The 22,823-nt window shown below is 35.2% G+C and overlaps 1 protein-coding gene across 3 annotated transcripts in view; it reads right to left on the bottom strand.

Annotated features, from left to right (window-relative positions):
• Positions 1–4,717: 4,717 nt before the first annotated feature.
• MINDY3 (MINDY lysine 48 deubiquitinase 3) overlaps positions 4,718–22,823 on the bottom strand; it is an 85,385-nt gene continuing 67,279 nt past the window's right edge. For all 3 annotated transcript variants that reach the window (XM_003930634.4, XM_010341186.3, XM_039478749.2), the window contains 5 exons: positions 21,379–21,451; positions 14,399–14,471; positions 11,713–11,800; positions 8,488–8,559; positions 4,718–5,682 (listed from right to left, as the gene is read on the bottom strand). In XM_003930634.4, coding sequence (XP_003930683.1) covers positions 5,533–5,682; positions 8,488–8,559; positions 11,713–11,800; positions 14,399–14,471; positions 21,379–21,451 — 456 coding nt within the window. In that variant the 3' untranslated portion in view covers positions 4,718–5,532. The remainder of the gene's footprint in view (positions 5,683–8,487; positions 8,560–11,712; positions 11,801–14,398; positions 14,472–21,378; positions 21,452–22,823) is intronic.

The raw sequence follows: 22,823 nt of genomic DNA, 5'->3' as shown, positions 1-22,823 counted from the left end.
GCAACTTTCTATACTGTAAACTAGAAAGCATTGGTCAAAGCAATAAATAAATGGAGTAATATACTGCATTCATAGATTGGAAGAGTCAGTATCACAGGTCAATTCTTCCCAAATTGAGATTTAAATTCAATGAAATCCTAATTAGAATCTCATTGGGGTTTTTTGTTTTGTTTTGTTTTGTTTTGTTTTTTGGTGGATTTGATGATCTGATTCTTGAATTTATATAGACAGTGAAAGGAACTGAAAGTAGCCAAAATAATCTTGAAGCAGAGAAACAAACCTGGAGGAATTAATGTCTCAGATTTCAAGATTTTGTATAGCTGCAATAATTAAATGTGATGTGTGTACAGGGAGAGATGAACCAGTGGAACAAAATGGGCCAGGAACAGACTTGCAAACACATCTGATTTTTAACAAAGGCTCCACTTATTTCATACACAGCAATTTAATTTAAATGGATAATAGACCTAATGTGAAAAGTAAAACCATGAGTTTCTAAAAATTAGGATAATAATTTGTGACTTTGCAGTAGTCAAAGATTTCTTTAAAAAGATACACAAAAAATACTATTCATAAAAGAATGATAAATAGAACCTTAATGAAAATTCGTTCATCAGAATACATTGAGAGTAAAAAAATATCTTCAAAATACATTGAGAGAAAAAGATATCTTCATTTTATATATATGAGACAAAGGACTTACATTCAGAATATATAAAGAACTCCTACCAATCAAAAAGAAAAAGGCAACCAAATGTAAAAATAGGCAAGAGACTCACATGTAGTATTTCACACAAAAAAGAGATCCTCATGATCTGTAAGCATTGAAATGGCACTTAATTAGCCAGCAAGGAAATGCAAATTAAAACTACAATGAGATATCACACCTTCAGCCATTAACTTTTTCCTTTCCAATCATTTAATATTTTATTTCTTTTAATTGCCTTACTGCACTGGCCAGAACTTCCAAAGGACAGTGCTGTGCAGAATGGGTAAAAGGACAGTTGTCATAATCCTGAACTTGGGGCGAAAGCATTTAATATTTCACCATTAAGAATGTGTTTGTTCTAAACACTCTTTATCATATTGAAAAAGCTCCCTTCTAGTCTGTTTACTGAGATTTTTTTTTTTTTTTTTTTTTTTGAGACGGAGTTTCGCTCTTGTTACTCAGGCTGGAGTGGAATGGCGCGATCTCGGCTCACCGCAACCTCCGCTTCCTGGGTTCAAGCAATTCTCCTGCCTCAGCCTCCGGAGTAGCTGGGATTACAGGCACGCGCCACCACACCCAGCTAGTTTTTTGTATTTTTAGTAGAGACGGGGTTTCACCATGTTGGCCAGGATGGTCTCGATCTCTTGACCTCGTGATCCACCCGCCTCGGCCTCCCAAAGTGCTGGGATTACAGGCTTGAGCCACCGCGCCCAGCCTACTGAGATTTTTAAAAATCATGAACAAGTTTTAAATTATGTATCAAAATGTTTTTTCTGCCTCTGTTGAATCGTGAGTTAATGTGAAAAATGCTTATTTTTAATACTAAACCAACTTTTCACTTCTGCCACAATCCCCACTTAGTCCTGATGTATTATACACACATACATGTATATACAATTTATTCATGTTTCAAATTTGTATAGGATTTTTGTTCCTATGATCATGGGGAGTATTTGTCTATTTTTCATTTTTTAAATGTCTTTGTGAGATTTTAGTATTATATCAGGGTCACTCTGCATGCATAAGATGAATCATGAAGTTATTCCTTCTACTTCTGGAAACACTTGTTTAAGATGGGTATTATTTTTTTCCTTAAGTATTTGAAAGTATTTGCTAGTGAAGTCACCCAGGCCAGGGAGTTTTGAGGGAATTTTTTAAATTACTGATTAAATTTCTTTAACAGATACAGGATTTCTTGTGTCAGTTCTGCTGTTTTTCAAATTGTCTATTTGATCTAAACTGTTAAATTTAATTTGACATAAGATAGCTCATTATCTTCTCCAGTTATTTTGATATCCAGATAATTTGTTTCCCCTTTGATCCTGATGCTAATGCTTTCTCATTTTTCTTAATCAGTTTTGTTAGATTTATTCATTTTATTGTTTTTTTTTTCCCCCAGAGACCTACCTTTTGGATTTGCTGGCTTTTTTTCTATTATATAATCAATTTTCTATTTCATTGGTTTCTCCATCTATCTTTTATTCTCGCAATTAAGTGTTTAAGTATATTCAGAGTTGTACAACCCTCACCATAATTTTAGAACATTGCATCACCTCCAAAAGAAATTCCATAAACAGTAGCAGTCACTCCTCAATCCTGTTATCCTACTCTGTCCCCTCTCCAGCTCCTGGCACCTGCAAATCCAATATGTTTGCCTATTCTGGACATTTCACATAAATGGGATCATGCACACAGCCTTTTGTGACTGGTTTCTTCCACGCAGCTTATTTTCAAGGGTCTTCTGTGTTGTAGCCTGTGTCAGCAACTCATTCTTTTTAAATGTCAAAGTTCCATTGTATATATATACACACAGATGCTCTTTGACTTACAGTGGCATTATGTCCTGAATAATCCACCATAAGTAAAAAATATTGTAAGTCAAAAATGCATTTAATACCCTGATATACCCATTGTAAGAGTTGAAAAATTGCTAAGTTGAATCAGTCAGTTGGAGACTGTCTATACAATATTTGCATATCCATCTATTAGTTGATCAACAGGTTATTTCTACTTTGTGATTACTATGAATAATACAGATATAAACATTCACAAAAAGTTTTGTGAGTATATTTTCATCATTTCTCTTTGTGATATACCTAGGAGTTGGAATTAGTGAGGCATGTGCCATCTCTGTGTTTTTTTGAGGAACTACAAAGCAGTTTTCTGAAGTGTCTTCACTACTTTACATCCCTGCCAGAGATGTGTGAGCGTTCCAATTTCTCCCCATCTTCATCAACACTTGCTTTTGTAGATCTTTTTTATTTTAGCCATCCTAATGACTACAATGTGATATTTCACGGTTTTCATTGATATTTTTCTAAGGACCAAATAGGTTGGACATCTTTTCATGTGTGTATTGGCCATTTGTATATCTTCTTTGGGGGTAATGTCTCTTCAAATCATTTGTCCATTAAATTTTTTTTTTTTTTTTGGTTATGAGTTCTTTATACTGTATTCAAATTTCTTCAAATATTTTGCTAACGTTTTTCCCATTTATGGGTTGTCATTTCACTTTGAGGGTGTCCTTTGACACACAAGTTTTTAAGTCCAGTTTATCCTTGTTGTCATTTGTGTTTTAAGAAACCATTGCCTAACCTAAGGTCATGAAGATGTACTACTTTGTTTACTTTTAGGGATTTTACAATTTTAGCTTTTATAACCAGAGATATAACCAATCTTTTTAAGTTACTATTTGCAAATGGTGTGAGGTAGGGATCCAAATTCATTCTTTTGTATGTGGATACTTTCTGATTTACTTCATCTTATTTTGGGTTTGTTATTGAGATAAAAGCTTAGGTTCTCAATTTCCAAATGTTTTACTTTTTTAATATACAGTATTTATTTAGTGCTATACATTTCCTTTTTTTTTGGCTCTCAATTTTCATTAACACTCAAGTAAAAATTATGTTCTAATTCTCGTTGCAATTTCTCTTTGTCCCTTTGGTTATTGATTTAGTGGTCACTTAATTTCTAGGCTTTTGGGATTTTGTAGACTTACTTTATTGCCAGCATATAATCTAATTTGGTAAGCAGCCCACATGCATGTGGGAAGGAAATGTCCCCATGGCTGTTTAATGTAGTGTTCTACAGCAATCAATGAGATCAAGCTAAGGTCCAGTCATGCCTGCCATGTGATGCGGGACAGCTTCAGATGATAATTCTAGCTTCCAGTTGCTGACTGAAGCAGACAAGCCATGTATTCCCACCTTGCCCTGTTTAGATTCCTGAGCAAAGAATTTGTAAATTTAATACAATGATTGTTTTATACCCTGAAGTTTTGGGATGATTTGTTACGTAGCAATGGCAAGAGGACCATTCCATTTTGTAGGCTTGATGTTTATGAGAAAATCTATGCTTTTGTGTAATCCTTAAGGAATTTGGGATTATTAAACCAGAGTTTTAGAAAACAAACTCTAGCACAATATATCTTATACACATTTGGAAACAGCCAAGACAAGATTAAAATATTGACATTTTATAGCTGTAAGTTTAGTAGGTAGTATCATACTCCTGAACAGTGTCACCAAAAGTTATATAAAATCTCATGCCTTTTCGTATGCTTAATTATATTGTAATTGTGTGTGTATGAAAGAAAACAAAGCCCAAACAGAAATTCACAAATGAAATATACTGTTGAAAGCAATGTTCAGTTCTGAAATGTAGAAGAGGGTACTACATAATTTCTGCTTCACAAGTGGAGGAAAAAAGTATTTCTGGCTATTGTGATTTCAAACTGCTGAGCCACAAACCTATCAGAATACTGCAGATCTCTCTCTGAAGTAAACAGGCTTCTGCGTCTTTGCTCACTGGTCTAGACAGCTGCCATGTGGGTTCCCGTGCTCCTGGCTGGCTCAGTTAGCAGATCTTAGGTAAGCATAAGGCCTGGTCTTGAGGTCCTGTATGATTTCATTAGGCATTTGTAGTGCTCTGTGCTCTCAGGGTTGCTAGGTAGAAACGTTTAAAAGTACAATTGTTTCTTTTGAGCCACTAAGGTAAAAAATGCAAAAGTACAGTTAAAGAAAAAGGCGTTTATTTAGGCCATCAACTAGGATCATAATAAATAATGCAGTATACTAATGTAATAACAGATGTTCTCATGCATTTACTGTGGTTATAAATATACAAGAAAGCTGGCTTATGGGGCTGTTAGGGCAAATTTGGAAAAGTGTGTTTAGCAATTTACAGTAAAAGTTAACAGTGTCGACTATCAGACATTCTCTTTTCTATCAGTTTTTAGAATATATCCCTATACATCTGTGACTAAATGGTAATGGTCTCTTAGAGTTTCTATTTTTTGTGAACATACCAGAGTTAAGTCAATTGTCAAAAGATCCAGGCTGACAACTTGTTATTTGTCAGTATTTCCAATGAAAAACAGATATTAGAAAAATGAACTCTGCATTTCAATGTAGAGGCTGATATATTACAAGCCGGAATCATTCAAACAATAAAATGTGCCTCAATGAAATAAAAGTAGAAGTTTATAAATAGTAACTCTGATACTCAATATACAAATGCTATAGTATTGCATTTGTAATTTGGTAAGTAAATGACCACATATCTGACTGCAAAAGTGATGAACTTTGATTAAAGCTTAATTTTGCTAGTAAATTTCATACCAAGGGTTAAAGTAGGATAATCTTTAACATAAAGCTTTAGGGCACATAATTTAAACATATCTGAAACACTAAAAAATGTGTTTTTAATTGTTATTTACAGTTAACCAATGATACCAGTGTTTAGCTTAATTCAGCCAATTGCCAGTCTTGACTCCCTCTTTCAACATCTGTTATTAAGATCTTCCTTATAAATACTTAGGCAAATTAATTTAGTGAAGGAGAGCGATCTGTGGTCCAGAGTAACTCAATGTATGGCCACTTGGTTTGGAGACAGCGTTTAATAGGAGTATCGTCTGTCTGTAGCATGGGATCTTCAAAACCCATTACAACCGCAGTCCCTTCTACATACATGACCTGTTGAACAAAATACCAAGGTCAATTAACAGTCTTAGCAAATTGTTATGTGGAATGAAAAGCTTAGCAAATAAGGTATTACATATTGTTTCAAATGCAACTTTATATCTAATTTTATTTTGTTAGAAATTATGAGCAAGAATATCTGTTTACCAGTTAATGTGAAAGTAAACTTGTAAATGATATTTAACTGCTAGCTGGCCAGGTGATTTTTAAGAACCATAAAACACATAAAACGGACTGTTTCTAAGTAAAAACATTCTTCAAAGGATCTATAGCGTTTGAAAGAAATGTTTAATGATCATATTTACATATAATTTATATACGTCCTACTGCTTTAATACTGAGGTTCTCAGATGCTCATGCTGCCCCATGAAACGGAGAGCTATGAAAGGAAATATAGCTATTACGTGCTAGGGAAGAGGTCACTTTCTCCTTATAATTTAAGTACCAAATTTCAGGAGCTGAAAACAATTGGCATGTTTGTCATCAAAATTTGCTATTATGGTATTAAGTATTTCTGAAATGCAATTCATGAGTACATTTTGTACAGCATGAAAAGTCATGGAGAAAAACATTAAAAAGGATGTCAGGACAGAAAGAAAAGTCAAATACTGTATATGCAGTGCCAATGATCACTTAAATATATCCTGGCAGGTGAATACCAAGAAAAATTTTGTTCTGATTAATTTACAATGAAACATGTTAAAAAAAGTATCTTGGAGATAACATACCAACAAAACCCCTAAGTCGTTACCAAGGGCTCACTGTGGACATTAAGGCACTCCTCAGTGATTCCATGCTAAGTGAAAAGAAACACATATAGACTGTCTTTTTCCAAAGTACGTAAAATTATTTTTACACATTCACTGGCTGACACGGATGAGTGTAATTACATTCTTCCAAAATAAAGGCCATAAGCTATTTAGTTAAGGAGCCAAAAGAAGCAACTTTATTATCCTTACATGGTAATTGCCTCTAAAACACATTAAATATAGGAATGGATTACTAGATCAGATAATTTTGTGTCATAAATCTACTCCTTTCTACGAAAGCTCTAAAGATATATTTTAATGTCAAATGCATTTTTGGCATCTTTAGTTAATACATTAGTTTCTAGCACTGATGAAATAAATGTACATTAAAACTACAACCCTGGCTTTTCAGTCCCCAAAGCAAAAGTGCCTTTCCTGAAAAGTTACACACAAAGAATATAACTCAAGTTATTAAGTTAAATACAGCAGGCCCTATTTTTCACAAAGAACTTCTCATGCTCTTGTAATAGAGCAGAAGTGCTTGGACAAGGTACCATGACCCACCTCCACGGCCTCAACAAGCCTTGGATGCCAGGTGGCTCACACTCCATCCCACTTTGCCAGCATTTGCCTTTTGTCTGTTTCCTTTTTAATAGGACCTCAATATGCAGCTTTTATTTCTAGCTCCTGAGTAACTTCAAAACACATTTCTGTGACATCCATACTTTGCTTTATAGCCGTTGTATATTACCGTCATTTTCACAGTTCATCTGTTTTGTTTTCTAATCTTTTTGTTAGGGTCAGAAGCTCGTCAAAAGCATGACTTGAAAACTTACTATATACAGGTAGCATGGCTAAGCAGAACAAGGACAGGAGTGGGAATCAGGAACTCAGTTCCAATCCCTGCTCTGCCAATGACTGTGACCCTGGGTGAGTCACTTAATCTCCCTGTCTCAGATGCCTCATCTGTAAAATATGGATAATATTTGACCTATCTTGCAGGGACTGTGTGGGTGAATAATGAGTGATTATAAAGTACCTCCTATTACAAAGCTGTGCAAACGTCAAACTCTAGAAGAAGCACTCATTCACACATTAGAAAACAGCATCCAAGTGTTCTTGTTGACAATGTATATTATTTGCTTATATATATAGATACTTGGACCTGATAAAAACAACCAATTTATATTATAAAGAACAAATTTTAGTCTTTTAGCTTTGGTCTAATTAAAATTATGTACTTAATTTATACTATCTTTTTTCTGTAACCTTCCACAATTTAGATACATGAAGCCAGCATGGGTACAGCAAATTAAAAAGGAATGTTGGACCTTACTTCTTTCATATTAGCTATATCTACTGTAACTGATACTTGAATAAAAGCAAAGATAACAGACACTCAAAAGGGGAAAGCGATGCAAGCAAACTCTTGCTTTAAGCCAGGTAAGTACACCTGGCAGTGAATCACTTATGTGCTTGGTCAATGGTTTGCAAAGGAAAGCCGCAAAGCATAATGGGTAGGAGTACGGGCTCTGAGCTGGACTAAGTTCTACTCTCAGCTCTGTCATTTCCTGGCTGCTTGACCTGTAAAATGGGTATATACAGACAACACTTACTTCATAAGGTGGTATGAAACTTAAAGTATTTAATACAATTCCAGGTAAATGCTCAATAAGTGCTAGCTCCTAAGGTTATTTTTTCCAATCAAAAATTTCAATGTTACCTTCCTTCCTTTAAATGGATCAGTAGCATCTTTCACCGGACTAACTGTAATGTTGCTTTGGAAACATGCTACATTGCCAAGGGTAGCAGTCTGTATGTATTTAGTCACGGTGAAGCTACTGCTCTGAAGTCCAATGTCCATCTCCAATGTAGGCTAACATGTACTAGTCAAATCGAGAGATGACCAATTCTAAAATGTGTCATTGTAGTAAAGAGACACCTGGAATAATCTTAGGTAGCAACTGTATGAGAATTGAACGTTGTTATATACTCACATACTTATTTCATCAACCCAGCTGAAGACCGATGGCTACGTGAATTATCATACCTTTTCATTATAGTTTGACTGCTTCAATCCATTGTAGTGGTAGACAGTAAAAGATTCTGGACCACTGGAGCCCTATTATAAATAAAGTACTATTAAAACTTCATATATTGATATCAGGCAATTTCGAATTAACTGAAAGTAAAATGCTTGTTTTTCAAATCCTTATCCTTTGATTGAGGACTCATTGACAAAACAAGAAATTTAGATTCCATGGAGTTAACTACCAGGAAGCCCTGAAGGTGAGAGTTGCCTCTGAAGAAGATGTTGGGAAGTAGGGAAGGTTGATTTCTACTACAAGCTCTTCCACACTTAAACTAATTTTATGTTTTTAATTACGCATGTATCACTGTATTTTTTTTCAAAAGACAAGCTTCTAAAACACAAAAATAATTCCTAAAACATCTCTTTTTCTATGTAAATAATTTGTTCCTCTCAATGAACAGAGAAAAGCAGTAGCATCACTTTTACTCAGACTAAATACACTTTCAGCATAGACCCATACTTCCAATTTGGCCCACAATATTGAATTAGTGGTTTCCTTTCCAAAAAATATCCAATACAGTATTTGAATATTGTTAACAATTAGTGAAAAGAACACTGTGAGGAAAAAACACACACACTGCTTAAGGCAACTTTAATAATATCCAATAAAGAAAGGATAGCCTATATATCACGAATAGACTAAACTTTTGCAGAAAAATGGGTGGTGTTACTCCCACTATCTTAACCTTGCTTTTTAATTAGCTGAAGATCAGGTTCAACCCTCTTAACCTAACGTTCAAGGCCATTACTGGCCTGGCTCCCAGTGATTTCCCTCAGGGCCTCTGGCTGAGTCTGCCTGAATAGATAGTCGTTGTCTTCTTGGCCATATCTGATGGATACAAGGGTGGACATGTGGCCTTCCTTAGAATTTGTTCCAACTGAAATTAAGGGAAGACAGTTACTGGCAACCGGAGCCCCTAGAGAAAGGCTGTGAGAATGTAGCCATTTTAGAGGGAGGGAATGGGAGGTGGCGATGCTCCCAGTGCTGTTCACCGACTCCATAAGCACCTTCCCAGTGCCTGCCTCTTCAATTCACCTGAGCTACTCCTTCCCTTTGTGTATTTCCCTCTCACTTACTCCAATCCAGGTTGGGGTTCTGTGACCAGCAATCAAGAGTCTTCAAACAGTACAGGGCCTAATCTACCTTTTCAGTCTTATCTCCAACTACTCACCTTTCTGAATTCTCTTTTGGACAAGCATGACTCATTTGCTCATGAAAAGATCTTTTGTTGGCCTTTAGTACATTCATGTTTTTTTTTTTTTTTTTTTAATCCTCTCTAAAATGCCCTCGTCTCCTTCCTGTTCCAGACCGCTGTAAATCTTACTTTTTCTGTAGTTTTTCCTGAACACACTAGTTGATTCTTTACTACACTGACACTTAACCTTTATAATAAAAATTGTCTAAATAATTTGAGAATGAATCATACAGTACTTGGTATCATCTTTTCTATTGCTATTTTGAGAGACTGTTTAACTTTTCATGTCTTATATTCCCAACTAAAGCCGAAACTGTTAAAATTTTTTGTTTGTATTCCACTGAAAACGCTTTCATGAGTCAGTGCAATTAGTTACATAATTTGGCTCTTGACTATCAAAGTAAAATTATTTAAACTTAAAAAATAACCATTTTCCTGTAACTGAATATAATTTATATTCTCTATTTCCAGTAATTAACTGGCATAAAATGCAGAAATACCAACAAAAGGTAGTGTAGCACAGTGGTAAAGTGCATAGACTATGGGGTTGGACAGACTATGTTGGATTCCTGAATCAGCTACTAAAATATTAGTGTATGACCTTAAACAACTCTTTTAAGTTCTCTAATCCTCAGTTTCCTCATTGTCAAAATGAGGAAATATTAGTATCGAATTTAGAAGGCACACAGTGCCCGATGGAGAATATGTGCTTAGCACATGGGAGCTGCTTCTGCTATTCTTATGATAAATGGTCTTGAAAAGCTTATAAATATTTCCACTTTTTTGCTGTTTTTAACAGGAAAATTATCTTTTCATTATATTCAGAACTAAGAATCAATATTTCTATCAAATGTTCTGATACCAGCCTTGAAATATAATTAAAAATTTGTCTCAAAGTTTAAAATGCTGTAATTCTTTATCCAGCTATTTAGAACATCAGATTCCAATATAAAAAAATCTAGTAGTCAGAATGTAAAAACAAAGAGGATATCACACTCAAGGGTCTAATGTTGGAAAACAAATTTTTCACGAAGCCTTTACCAAAGTTTTAAAAAGTCCAGTAGTCTACATTGTGATACCCTCAGTTACCTTTTACTCTTTAAGAATTTCATTAACACTTTTATCTTGAATTTTAACAATCTTAACTGCATCTTGACTTTTACTAATTATATTTTAAAATTTTCCCTCTAGCTTTTAAAATTTTTGTCAATCTCTCTCTCAAGAGAGGTAAAATAGAAATTGGAACATCTATTGAAACAATGAACTCCAATGCAAACTATACTGATCTCTGATAAAATGACCGTGATATAAATTATCTAGTTAAGTAATTTGATTTAGTGGTAAAATGCTTCACGTAGAGAGTAAAGACAGAAGGATGCGTGCTGGATATAGAATTGGCTTGCCAATGATGCAGACATAACTCAAAAACATTAAGGATGGCACAGATTCTTCTGCTACTCCAGGTAACTGAGCTCCTATGGAAGCCCAGGGGAAGACATGTCACAGTGTGAAACAGCACAGAACCACTCAGGTTTTCTTCCACACAACTGAAACTCTCCTGCAACCTGGCTTCTCTAGGTAGGGGCTCCTACTACCCACAGCCACCCTGACTTTCTCTCACAGTGTTTCAAAAGGTCTAAAGAGAAACATGCCAATCTATTAACAGTTTCCCAAGAGAAGAAAAATGGAGGTGGGAGTAGGGAAAGAGAATCTTTTTACTCCACAAACTTTTGAACTGTTCTCTCCACATCATTACGTGTATAGACTAGTGTCTGGGCCATCTTCTGCTACCCTGCCTGTCAAGGCACTATGTTACCATATTTGAACACACATTCCCTCTGTCGGGGAAAGTTTCCAAGTAACAGTGCTTTCTCAGACTCATATCTGCATGTTAGGACGTTGTACAGAAACAGAGAAAATGCTGCAAACAATCACAGGTAATCATCCCAACAGAACAACAATAAATACATTTTCTCAACTATGTTACCTGATCAGGAAAAAATTCTTGAAGAAATGGGCCCAGCAGTATGATTCCTAAGCCTTCTGGATCTAATTTATTCTTCATGAGATTTATACTATGGGGAGAAAAAAAGAAAAATACTGGATACCAGAGGAAAAAAAAAGCTGCTTTTCTTTCATGATTAAATTACTGGTACTACCACACATTCAAATGCCAAAAATACTAAGAGCTGTTCTTTTTAGAGCCTTAGTGACAAATACACAGGAATGACATCTAATTTGCCAAAACTTGGTTATTTTTAAACTAGAGTAATCTGTTACTATTTAAAATTTAAATTATGATGACTTTGGAATATTGTTCCTTATTAGGTAAAGTAATTTAAAAACCAAGGTTTATAAACTCAGGCTTGTTACTTCCCAAAGGCAAATTCTCTTTGCTTTATAGGTATGCCTGAATTTAACAAAAAAAAAGAGTTCATTTTAAGACCAAGGAGAAAAAGAAACAGGTCAAAAGGCAGTGGTACATCAGATAATAGAAAACATCTCTTAAAAAGTTTGCTTTTAGGAACTAAATGAGATACAATCTTAAAATTCATAGACAATGTAATTTGAGGGTTAAAGAGCTACATTAATTCTTAAAGAACTAATATGTCCTGAATGACAGTGAGTGATAGATACTACATTGGTCCAGAAGCAGCCTAAAGTGAGTACCAGCCCTTACCATGTAAATGTACCAAGGCTGGGGACAGGTGGTGGTATGTTACTAGAAAGAAGGCAGAGCAAAGCAGTCTGCAGTTTAATGGCTTTAAAAATGAAAACAGTCTTCAAAGTTTTACTTTCCATCCTATCTCAAATGATAAAGGCCAAGTTAAATCTACCTTCTTATACAACATTCAGTGTTGTGTTTGGGGGTTTCAGGTGGTTCTAGTCAACCAACTTCCTCAGGGGCAATTTCTCCTCTTGGAGTTTGCCTCAAAGATGAGTCTAGGCATCATCTGAAACTTGGGTGCTCCATCTTTCTCTCTTACACCTGTATTTGGCCTGGGTCAGTACCAGATGTGCCTCTCACAAAAGGAGTTGAAGCTATTCTTGTGAGGGTAAGCTTTGTTTTAAGGTTTTTGAAAGCTGCATCTGTACTGACGTAGCTGTCTGTCCTGCAAACCCCTGGGCCAGGCTGCATCACAGTCCTGCTGCCTGCCACATACTACTGGTCCTGTGAGATGCTCTCGTGCGTCTGTGACTATCATTCTCATACAGTATACCATACAAAAGATTCGGCATTTTAATGGGTGTCAGTAAGGCCAGGAAATTATGATGAAACAAATGAAGGCAGGGTCATATTATATTTAATTCATTTAATGCTTACGATGGCCCAGTTATTCTATGGGCCATCCCGTATTGTAATTCTAACTAGGCCAAAGTACTGAGTGAATAACTCGGTCCAATCTTTCAGATACTTCAAGAAAAACCACCTCATTAAATCAGTTGTACTAACTTTATGATTCAAGGTATGTTTTCTATCAGATAAAACAAGGAAAATTAGGCAGATGATACATAGCTATGTAAGAATTTGGGGGAAAAAAACCTCCCCACTTGTTTTTCTTTCTCCTGTCATAAAGCTGGTCAGTAACAAAAATTACTTGAGTTAATTTTCTTTTGTAATTAGAGCAGTGTCTCCACTTGGAAATAAGGTTAGAAGAAGAACAGTAATTACTATCATAACATTTGTTGGGCTACTTCAACACTCTGAATTTCTCCTCTTTAAATTGAAAACTACAAATATTAATATTTCTAACTATTGAGAACAGATGAAAGTACAGCTCTAGGTAGTAAGGTTGAGACAGATGAATTCAGATGTGACTAATTTATAACTCTTTATACGCATTGCATACTTTCTAAGAGAGCAAGACTGAACTCATTTAAAAACCGAATAGGACCAAATCATAAAACTATGTCCACCAATGTTTCCCGTTGCTTTTGCTGAAGACTTTCATTATGTTTGATAAGCTAAGTTTCATTATGTTTAATAAGCTAAAGTTTTTTCATTCTTCAAAAACTTGCAGAAAGAATATGCTGAAAAAAGGAATAATACAGATTTCTATCTTATTTTTTCATAGATAATAACTGAAGATCTTAATCTACGTAGGAAGCTGTAGATATAACAATGTATAAAACCTAACAGTGAGAATGAAGACAATGACAGGATCCTAAGGACATGCTGAAAGATAATATGCCATAATTTACTACAGTCGTTCTCAAAACTTTCAGGTCAGTTAATGTAATCATTTAGAAATGTTAGGTATCTTTGATCATCTCTATTTAAGGGGGAAAGTCAGGACCGCTGGTTATTTAAGCAGGGCAACTGGCAGTTATCTACAGCACACAGAACAGCCATTACTTTACTGAAGCTCCTACAGTCACATAAAATGTTAACATGTGGGGAAGTCTTTGCAGAGAAAAAACTTTTTAAAGTTTACAGAAAGACACTTTTAGCATTTTTGAAAAAGCAAGACAGTAACTGCTGGGTTGGAAAGGAAGATCAGTAAGTATGTCAACTCTGCTATAACACTGGATTAGTCCGTTTTCTTTCTAAATCTTTTCTTTATGTAAACTGCTAGTTTTGTATATACAGATTTAGATTTTTAAAGGCAAAAATGTACAATATGTCTTCAACTTAATCGAATCTTTTTGAGTTGGCTAAATGAAGAGCTTACTATTCAGGATCTGAAACAAGGTCCAGTGCTTTCATCACATCTTCCAGAAGTGAATCGGGTATGAATCCATTATCTGGGGGGGGAGAAATCAGAAACAACTTGAAATAAGAGTTTATTTCAAGAAATCCTACTACTGCTGATCAGTTTCCAGGGGGAAAAAAAAAATCGCATGAAAAATGCAGAGTTAAGGAATAGTATGTTATGTTTATTTTAGGCACAGTGCCTATTTTTATTAGATACTCTCTTCTATTAGTTTTCTTGGAAATATAGGCAAAGATTTTCTAGGTTAGTTTGAAATAAAAAGATCATTTAACTTCTACTTGAGAACTCCAAGGAAAGTTTACAGTCAAATTATTTGATCTTTAAACAGTGTTACAATGTTAAGTGGGTAAAATATTTCTCTACTTAAAATCTTTAGTAATTAGGTATGTCTTTCAATAAACAAAGTAAACCTTTACATTCTCATTAAAAATTTCAATTAAAAAATTATTTACCAACAAATTCTCTTTGTCACAATGATATTTAGCTCCTTGAAGGACATTGCAATTTAGACAACTGACAGGTAAGAGCAAACATATTCTAAAACAGATTCGGTGATTTTACTGAAAGCTATAGGTTAAAAAACTGAAATGCTGTGTCAAATTAATGCCGATGATGATGATTTTATGGAAAAAGGTCCATACTCTGATGATACAACAGACCATGACACACACAAAATCCTCGTGGGATAGTTTGAAATGATAGTAGTTTTAAACAAGTAAGTTGTTTATTCCTTACATGTACAGTGCCCAAGTGCCCCTATCCATTTACTCATTTCTGAAGAGTATTTCAGCTTTAAATCAGCTTCCAATATCTTTCAGAGATTAGATGATTAAAAAAAAAAATTTGCCATGGAGAACAAGCTGTCCAAAACCCCTGCTCCTATAATCAAACTACAAAATAAAGTGTGCAGCTGCTCCTTCAGGATGTAGAATTGTGCACTATCTCTATTAGAAAGGAATGAAATTATGACTGTAGAAAGATCTTTTCTATACTTAAACCTGATAAGGAGCTGTTTATCCATTTGAAGACAGACTAGCCTTGACTGAAAGGTTACCAGTCATTTAGGATAATTAAAAATGTACAATTTTTTAAGTGAAGGGTTAGAGTAATTCCAATTTGTCAAGTTACCAATAATTTGAGGTATTGAGAATAAAGACCTTGGTTGAAAGCACTTGTAAAAACATTCAAGCTCTGTGGGTTTAGCTATGAAGAGTCCGATCACTGATTTTGCTTAGTTAAGTCACGGCTAAAGGCTCAGCATCTCTGAATGTGAAACGGGCTTTACGTGGCCACTAGCAGACAGGAATAATTAGGTTTCTGGGTTTATAGGCTATATGCATCTGACATTACAGGTGGAGTCTCCCTCATCCAAAATCCTCAGGTCTAGAAGTGTTTTGGGTTTCAGATTTCTTCTGGCTTTTGAATATTTGCAAATAATAATGGTTGAGCATCCCTAATGTGGTCTGAAATCTGAAATGCTCCAGAGTGTCATATTGGCACTCAAAATTTTGGAGGATCAACTTTTCAGGTTAGGGATGCTCAGTCTGTACAATGTTCTTCAGGAGTACTGACAGCATATATTTTGTCATGGCTGGCAGCCCTTCCGTAGAAAGCATAACCTGCAACTCAGCTCCCATCCCAGGAAAGAGCTCGTTGGCTGTATAAAGGCACAAATGACAACAACAAAAACAACAATGTCACCTTCTTAACATGCTCAAGTATGATTAACCTCAAGCTTAAACATGTTTAAGGTAGCTCTGAGATTTACAGTTCATAAACACATATATTCTTAAGTGTAACTGTAACTGCACTTGGTCACTGACTCTACATTTTGTATATTTAGTATTTTAAAACTGAAGATGTAATATAATTTTCTCAATAATTAAAAGACTTTTGATATACCCAAGATTAAAAGATTTCAAAATTATTTTCCTTTGTAAAATACTTACTTTGACATGCTAATCATACCTACAAAACCATTCTTTAGAAACATACCAGAATCGTTAAGTATAAAAACAGATGAAACCTAAGTCATGTGGCATTTAATCAACTGACTCTCTAGAGAATAGGGAAACAGAGGCACAAAGATGAAAAGATGACCTGAAAGTCAGCAGCAAAGGAAATCTGAAAGAATACCATTTGTTGATTAGTCAAGAAGATCTATGAGGAACTAAAAGAAAAAATAGAACTTGTATGAATTGGCAAATTAACAACATAAGTACAGATGTGGGGCAAGCAAAGGGGACAGAGCCGCTAGGATGGGACATGGCTAGCGTGTACATACTGCAATGCTGCCAGACCGTGGCTGTAAGGAGGAGAAGGGCTGCTGGTTTAAAATTTTCAAAGATTTTTACCAGCTAAAAACCCAGATTGCTAAAAGTGTCAAATCCTTAGAGGTTGTGAGGAGGAATCACTCGATACAAAAGAGTGCTGATGAAGGAGAGTCAAAGTGAGTCAGGCACGTCATCTCCTGGATAAGATAACTGTTTCATAACCGAGGAAACCTGAATTGGGCTTTCAAAGGACATATTTAACAATCATGATTTCTGTTCTCAAAGATTAAGAAACAAGAGAGCTCAGCAGGTCTCCATTTTAACAGAGATATTAGCTAAAGTAAACACTGTAGGAAAAGGCAAATATTACAAACTCAAAATTAACAGAGAGGCTGGAAAAAGATTTCTCAGATTTTTGCAACAGCTTCTAAGGAGCCTGTGGAGCCTGTGACATTTTCCATTCACTGTGGGGAATTAAAAAATTAAGCAGAATTTAATGTCACTTTAGTCAAATATTAATGATTTTTTAAAAATAAATATTGTATATTTGTGTAGCAATATACCAATAAAGCCTTAATAATACAGATCAAAAATTTAAATACTCTTATTGAAACAAGCAAGTGACCTTTTCCCTGTGGCAAAGTCAGATAGGCACCAGAGCTGAGCTTTTCCAGGCCTCTTTGGCATTACTTCTCGTTGGCCCACCTTGCTCCCCAGTGAGTCATGAGTTCCTGGAGGGCAGGGAGTCCAGATCCCCAGGGCCTAGCACAGTGCTTGACTCATAGCTGTTCGATAACACGTTACCTTTATCCAAGCTCAACCTAACTTTAAGCAAAGTGCTCCAACCATCCAAGCACCACAGTTCAATCCAAACCAGCTTTGCAACTTACACCTACAAGCTCAGAAATAAGTAGCTCACTGGTAGCTTGTACTGCAAATTCACTTCTATTATGTGATGGAAAACTTAGAAGACATGGTGGCAGTATACAGAAAACTGTTAGCTGGGGCTGCCTGACAAGCAGTGATGACAGTGACAGGAATGCAGGGTGGGTACAGGGATGAGCATTTATTTAAAAGGAACAGAAGACAAGGCAATTCTAGAGGAAGTCTAGGAAGTGCTGTATATTACGCTCAGTCTACAACAGTCCAATTATTCTTAAAGATTAAAAAAATGCAGCACGCTGAAATCAGACAAAAGATGGCTCTCGACATATTTTAGCAACTTAAACAGCATATTTAAAGGGATCTTTTAAAATCAAATATGTATCCCTTGCGCCAAAATGGTGTTGCTTCTTGACATGTAATTAATTGTTCAGGGGGTGGGGATAAAGGAGAAAGAAGAAAACACACCCATTATGTATAATGTGAAAACCTGTGATTAGAATTTCAAATAAATACTACCTACACAGACCCTGATACCTTTGGAGATTATGGAATAAGCTCTGTGCCACATATTTTTTAAAAACAACACCATGGTTAAAGTACTGAGAACTGACTAACCATGTGAAGTAGTTACTATTAACTCCATTTTACAAATGAAAAACTGAGGTAGGAACTTGTCCAACATCACACAGCTAGTGAGGAAAAACAGAGATGGAGCCATTTTTCCAGTATCCAGAGGCACTAGAGAATTCCTGCTGTCCAGTATTTCTGATCATATTAATATATCTTTCTCTTTTTAAAAATTTGATCATTTAACAAAAATTCCTAATGAAACATGTACCTGAATACAAAGCACATAACCAAACACTTTTTCCCACAAAAAAAGACACACAACACCACTGTGGACTTTCTCTGAAGCTCATGTGGAACACTTTGAATAGGCCTGTCCCCTGATTCTCTTTGAGCTGTGTACATATGCTAGTCTTTCTGAATTTGAGATTAATCATTAAACTGAGCCAATTAACTAGAAGTGATACATCAACGTCCTGCATGAACTACAATTTTTCTAGTACTCCAAATGAGAATACTTCTAAAACTGTATTTTGACCTTATTTTATAAGTATGCTTGATATCAAAATAAATATTGGGCTCCTAAGATCCTTAAGATTCTGAAATGGGCAGAAATTGCTCAACTAGAAATGAGAATCAATATCAAATCCTTACTCCATTACATTAAGAATAGAAGCTCAAAGGAAATTTAAATTTAGTAAGGTTAAAAAGTACCTCTTTATGACTTTAGCCTTTCAGGAAGATATTGGTAGTAGAGAGAAAGGGAAAGATTGCTGAAATATTTAAAATCTAGTCTTGGTTCTCACATTTAGGTATGTGGCTCTGGAGAAGTGACTCAAACCATCATAAGGCTTTCTCTAAAAAACAAAAACAACGATGATGATCTCTGCCCATCTCCTAGGTTTGTCGGGAGGTTTTAATGAGGCCATGGAAGTAAAGTACTTTACAAATTGTAACATTCCATGCAAATGCCACACATTATTTTTAGACAGATCCCCACATACAAACCAGGTTTGTGTTCCAAATGATTGGTACTAAATCACTTGCTTAGACTACGGAAGATGTGGTCTTATAGAGGCAGTGCTATAAATGGAGATTGGCCTATACACACACATTTAATTCAGAAGGGACCCACAGCACAGTGTTAACAGCACGACTGCAAATCCGTCTACCTGTCACATACCTGGGTTTAGCAACCAAGGGTGGGAGCTAAGAGTGAGATAAAGATATAAAAATACTCCTGGGTACGTTCAGCGTCCTTCTAGGTCAGTTATTTTACAAGCAGTTTGAGGACAGTGACAAATGATAACTGTCCCCATACCTGCCTCTGCTAAATAAAAACTGTAACTATCCAAATGCTTTTAAGAACTTTTTGTATACTAAGTGTTCTGAGAAGGTGTGATTTGTTTACATCTCTAAACAAAAGCATACCATTTGGGGAAAGAAAATTAGCAGACTAGTTTGTAAGTGACTGAAAAGACTAAAATGGAACTATTAATCTACTTTTAATCCTTCTACTTCTAGAGTTGACTATACATAGCTAAATCATGAACAGTGATCTTCAGATGAAAAGTGGACTTTATCTTCTTCCTAAGTCATATACAGAGACATATTTTCCAAGTTATCTGAATAAATTCTGCTTGCTTTAATAATTCATTTACAGTCCTGATAAGCTGTCACACATAACTCCTGTAGATTCAAATCATTTAATAATTTTCTTTGTCTAGTAGAAACATAGTAAATTTATTTTCATATGCATCTCTCAATTCTTAGAAATTGCCACTGATTATAAATTATGTTTTAGTACTGGTAATATGAGAAATTCTACTTTTCTTGGGTACTATATAAAAGAAAACACTATAGGCCTGCCACTTCATTAGTGGCAAAAAAAAAAAAAAAAAAAAAAGCAAATGAAGCTACTGTTTATGACAACTGTCTGGTACTTTAAAAATCTTAGCTTCAGTATCTTTGCATTATTGATGAAACTTTTTAAACCAGTCCCAGTCTTATGACATTGGCCTGAAAGTTTAGGGTTCCAAAGTCTGCTGTGAAGGCATTTTTTTCATGCCTTTATTCTTTAATAGGTATTATCTCCTAAGATTTTCTGATCCTCTCCTTGTATGTTTCTTTTCTCAGAAACTCATGCACTCAGTTTCAACTGTGGTTCTAAAATCTTCACTAGTAAAACAAAACACAAAATGATTACACGGAAGCCATGTGTTTGGTTTTGGAATATTCCATGGTAGTTACACTGGGATAAGATTATGACTATTACCTTGGACAACTGCTTGTGCCACTGGGCAAGGTGCTTTCCCCCTTATTCATTTAATATTCATAATGCCTCTAAGAAATAGGTGCAGTTGTTCTAAGACTGATACCTAAGAAAACAGACCTAAAAGTAACTAAAGTTTTCTGCTAGTAAGTGGTAAGAGAAAAGATACATTCTTAGAATTTGCATGACTTTGGTTTTCAGAGAGGGAGAGAGCAGATCCCTAAGTGTAAAAAGTTTCAAGATAGCAGAAAGTGTATTCATAAAGATAAGCGAATCCATTCAGGTGTCCACAAGGACTTCACTGATCCAACAACTTCCATTTCTACATGGTACTTTGTAAGGGAACTTACAAGTAAGACTATTAGTTTCGAAGTTATACTTGAAAGGTCAGTGAGTTAGCTGTAAGAAAGTCGCGACTGTTGCCTAAGCACATAGACACGAAAGTGATCAAAACAACCCCAGTGACAGTGACTCAGTGGACATTTTAATGATATATATGTGAACTTTTAAAAACTACACTTTGTTACATAGGATAGCTAAGCACAGGCTCCGAAGTGATTCAGATGATCTTCCTCTGTGTCTTATCCTGGAAGATCTGTTTATTTAATATTTGTTTGGGTAAGTAAAGAAGAAAATGACTTAGTTTTCAAAGAGTTTGTTCAAAAGGTGGCATTTTTTTCCATTTGGGGTCAAGATTAACCAGAGGTCAAGACTACAGTAACTATAACTTCAGTACTCCAAGAAACCCAACTTGACAAGGACTTGTGTGCTATGTCATTTGTTCCCATTTTCACTATTTGTCTTTTAAAATGTTCAAGAAACACAACTTAAATTTCATTAAATAATCCAATATACCTTTTGAATAAAATCAGGCAGGTATCAATATATTTTAAATATATGAAGACATAAAACACAGAGCTGATGTTAATAAAATCTTTTACCTTCTGGATCATAGGTTTGAAAAACTCTTCTGGCTTGTTCTGAAGGAGTTTCAGGGGCAACTAAAGCCATATCCTGAAAAGGTAAAAAGCATGTTGTCAATAAGCTACAATATCATGACATTAAAAAAGATAATGGATACTAGGGTAGGAAGACATGACATTTGCAGTAAGAAGACTCTGAGTTACATTTGTATCATAGGTGTGTAATGAGATAGGTCATAAACTCTCCAGGCCATTTATTTTACATCTAAAAAAACACAATAAAATTTCAACCACAGAAAACTGTTGTGAACATTACACGTGAAGCTTTATATAAATACTTAAAACATATGGAAAAAAAGTCTAATATTATACTCATAATTACTAGAAAAAAGTATGCAAAAAAAAATCCTCATTTTTTCACATTTGGTTCAGGTAAGAAATAAAATACACTCTAGTTTTCAAATATCAAAAATCCAGAGATTTATTATAGCAAATAATGATACAATCAGCAATGCATTTAGAATTTTAATTTAGTAACCTAGTCAAAGCTCAATCAAGTTCTACCTGTCCAGAATTTTAATTTTTCTGAACTCAAACGAAATACCCTAGAGGCAGAAATTTCTTGTCCCATGAAACAAATTCTCTTCCATTACTAATTTATCACAGAAAACATTTGTGAGAATTCTCAGCACAAAAATTCACTGTTAATCTTTGATTCTTTACAAACATTTACTCCACATATCTAAGCCACTGTGAAATTCTGCTTGACACACATGAATCTAAAATGTAGGCTCCTGTTAACCTCTGGTTAGCTTTTACCTATAATTGTCTTTGCCTATAATGGTGCTCACTCAAACAAACATCAGAGAACAGGTTTCCAAGTGTCCCTTCCTCCTACATTGAATTCTTTTCACAGGGTACAAGTGTTAAAATCTAAAATGCTGTTCTCTTGTGGACACAATTTTTGCAAGAAATGTACTTTTTTTTTTTTTTTGAGACGGAGTTTCGCTCTTGTTACCCAGGCTGGAGTGCAATGGCGCGATCTCGGCTCACCGCAACCTCCGCCTCCTGGGTTCAGGCAATTCTCCTGCCTCAGCCTCCTGAGAAATGTACTTCTTAATTGTTATTCTAATATATCACCTTTACCCTGTTCACAGATTAAGAAACTAAGAATCAAAGGAGTTCTAACCAACCATGAGAACTCAGTCTCTGAAAACCATATTTATAAAACACAGGAATGGGACTTAAGGCAACCTGTCCAAGCCCTTACACTTGTTCCATGTATTACAATAAAAGGTAAAGTAACTTTAAAAAGATCTGATATTTTTTAATATTTGTAAAATTGTATAATGTACAAGTTTTCTCTCATTTGCTATCCCTTGCTAGAAACTTCTTAGGCTCACCCTTCAGTGCATTTCCAACATTATTTTGCTGATAATGTGTGTGCCCCAGTGACATGTTTT

The sequence above is a fragment of the Saimiri boliviensis genome, chromosome 8, assembly GCF_048565385.1.
Source record: "Saimiri boliviensis isolate mSaiBol1 chromosome 8, mSaiBol1.pri, whole genome shotgun sequence".
NCBI lineage: Eukaryota > Metazoa > Chordata > Mammalia > Primates > Cebidae > Saimiri > Saimiri boliviensis.
This window is presented reverse-complemented; position numbering and strand designations above follow the sequence as displayed.